Raw genomic sequence first — 2777 nt, forward strand, 5'->3', positions numbered from 1 at the left:
TGACTGTCTTTTGTCTCAAAGAACTGTCTGGGGGATTGAGATAATACATATAAAGGACTGTAGCTGGCCTATAGTATAAGAGACAGAGAGATGAAGTCAGAGAAATACAGAGACACAGAGAGACAGAGGACAGAAAAAGTGAGACAGAGGCAGGGAGAGACAGAGGGACATAAACTATGGTGTGGTGTCTTGGTGTACTGGTTCTGGGTCGAAGCTGAACTAAATCACCGGTCTCAAAGGGAATGGCATCTATTCTCACCTTCTTCTTGGCCTGTGTTCCCCTCAAATCCAATGCTTTTTGCAACTACACCCACAGGATTCACTGTCTAGGACGACCAGCCTCCCGTAAATGATCTCTGATCATCCAGGCCTTACGGAGAACAGATCGAAACTCTGTGGCATACGGGAGGCTGGAGGGGACCCTCCTTCACTTTGCATGTCCTTCCTTCAGGTAAGTTAGCCTCGTGCTTTATGCCACAACACTGATGTTGATATACTACACTGTTGTGGGAAGTGCAGAGGGCTCAGCAGCCAGGCTGCAGACATTTGCTACTTCCTGGTGCATGTATCAGATAGAGTGATGACAGGACCTTCTTCATGGAATTTATGGTGACTGAGATGATCCATGCAAATTGCTGTCAATACGCAGCACATAGCACTGGGCACCTCAGTGATCAAGATGTTAGCTATTAGTATAAATGCCCATTTTAACTTTATATTCAATAAGCTCTGTTCCCCACTCACAATTATTTAGAGTTGGGCTGAGTAATTAATTATTCATCCCCAAATGAAGAGCACACACCTATTCTTCTCCACAAGGCCCCTGTTCACTCTTACTGTGAAATCGAGACAGGTTCTGCCAGCAAGTGGCCAACCTAACCTCAGGGTAGGTTAGAGAGTGCAGTTTGTAGGCAACACCCTGACAAGCCACCTAAAAGGTGTGGGTGCGCCCCAGACCACTGCATTTCCAAAGTGGAGTGAATCACTAAATCTCAATATGCCTCCAAGGCAGAAGAGCCAGCAGCACTGTACTAGCCACTTAGAGTACCTGGTGAAATGTCCTATTTCAGGACAAGACATTCTAATGAGGAGAACAGTACACGTCTGGATAACCAGGAGAGCCTGCTGGGGAAGGACCCTGGAGAACCACGTGTGCAGACTGTGCACACGTCTGCGTGATTACAGCTCCGTGCTCCAAATTTTCTGGAGAATCCATAAACAACCCAACATGTGTCATTGGTACCCATTCTTGGCCTCCTCGAGGAAGGACTGCCCTGCTTTGCCTGTTTGTTAGCTACTAGCTGAGCGGTTTACACCGGCAGTTGCAAATGTGCACCGCTCCCATGACAGCGCAGGCTTTTGCCTTCTCCCCTCTCTCCTGTCCTACACAGCTGCCTTAACTTAGTTTCTTAATGCAGCTCGCTCGTTACCTTCCCAATATGAGTCAATAACCTTCATGGAGAATTTCTCTACATCCTGCAACACAATTAACTAAAGATCCCTGAGTTATTCTCTAACATGAAAATTAAATTTTTGGAGAATAGATAAGCATGCCTTCAACTTTGTGAGTTCACTTCCTTTCACACCATCATTTTTTTTATTTACACTCTGCCAAATCTTATGACACATGGAGTCAGTGACTTTATATACTTATGTTAGAGAGGTAGACAGACCGCATTCATCTTCGGAACCCCGATCTGAATTACAATAATTTTGAATATCAAAGAAACTCAAAATTCAAGGAGAAAAAAATTTATATCTGATAAAATCTTATTTGATAAAAAATCAATGAATGTAAGCTATCTGAAAATTTCCCTACAAAAGAAAAGTATCGTCACGCTCTTGTATCATTAAGGCACACATAAGAAGAAAGCGGTGAACTTTCTCGATTAGAAAATAATTGTCCAGTTAGGAAGTTAAATCTCATTCCAATCAGGAATGACTGTCCTTGCACAGTGCTCTCCGCAGGGCATCCTTGACATCTGCGTTCCTCAGGCTATAGATCAGCGGGTTCAGCATAGGGTTGACAAGACTGTGAAACAGGAAAAGGATCTTCTGATGTTCCTCATGATGGCGGGACTTGGGGGCCATATATGTAATGATGGCACTGCCAAAGAAGAGCCCGACCACACAGAGGTGGGAGGAGCAGGTGGAGAAGGCCTTTCTGCGGCCGTCCCCAGACTGGATCCGCAGGATGGCAACGAGGATGCGCGTGTAGGACACCAGCACCAAGCTGAGGGGCCCCACTAGGATAAATACAGCAGCAGCAAAGATGACAGCTTGGTTGAGCCATGTGTCAGCACAGGCCAGCTTGAGGACAGACAGGAGTTCACAGAAGAAGTGGTTGATTTCATGAGGCCCACAGAAGGGCAGCCTCAGAATGAGAAGCACATGGACGAGAGCCAGGAGGGAGCCACATGCCCAGGATGTCACCACCAGGGAGATGCAGACCCTCCAGCTCATGATGACAGAATATCGGAGTGGGTGGCAGATGGCCACATACCGATCATAGGACATCATTAGCAGGAGAAGACATTCGGTGTGAGCGAAAATCAAAAAGAGAAAGGTCTGTGTCATGCATCCAGCGAAGGAGATGGGCTTGGCCGGATTCAGGAGGTTTACCAGCATCTGCGGCACCGTGTTGCAGGCGTAGGCTATGTCGACGGTGGCCAGGTGTGAGAGGAAGAAGTACATGGGGGTGTGCAGTCTGGGGTCCAGTGAGATGAGCCCCAGGATGACTCCATTTCCCAGAAGGGTGAAGGCGTAGAATAGAGAGA

At 47.0% G+C, this 2777-nt stretch overlaps 1 protein-coding gene across 1 annotated transcript; it reads right to left on the reverse strand.

Annotated features, from left to right (window-relative positions):
* Positions 1-1932: 1932 nt before the first annotated feature.
* On the reverse strand, positions 1933-2769 carry LOC120599949 (olfactory receptor 2A1/2A42; the record flags this gene model as incomplete). The annotated part of the gene is made up of 1 exon (XM_039859104.1): positions 1933-2769. A coding segment is annotated over one exon (837 nt), but the record flags the coding sequence as incomplete, so codon positions are not given.
* Between the last annotated feature and the right edge of the window lie 8 nt (positions 2770-2777).

Source organism: Pteropus medius, unplaced genomic scaffold (assembly GCF_902729225.1).
Source record: "Pteropus medius unplaced genomic scaffold, Ma_sr-lr_union100, whole genome shotgun sequence".
NCBI classification, from domain to species: Eukaryota; Metazoa; Chordata; class Mammalia; order Chiroptera; family Pteropodidae; genus Pteropus; species Pteropus medius.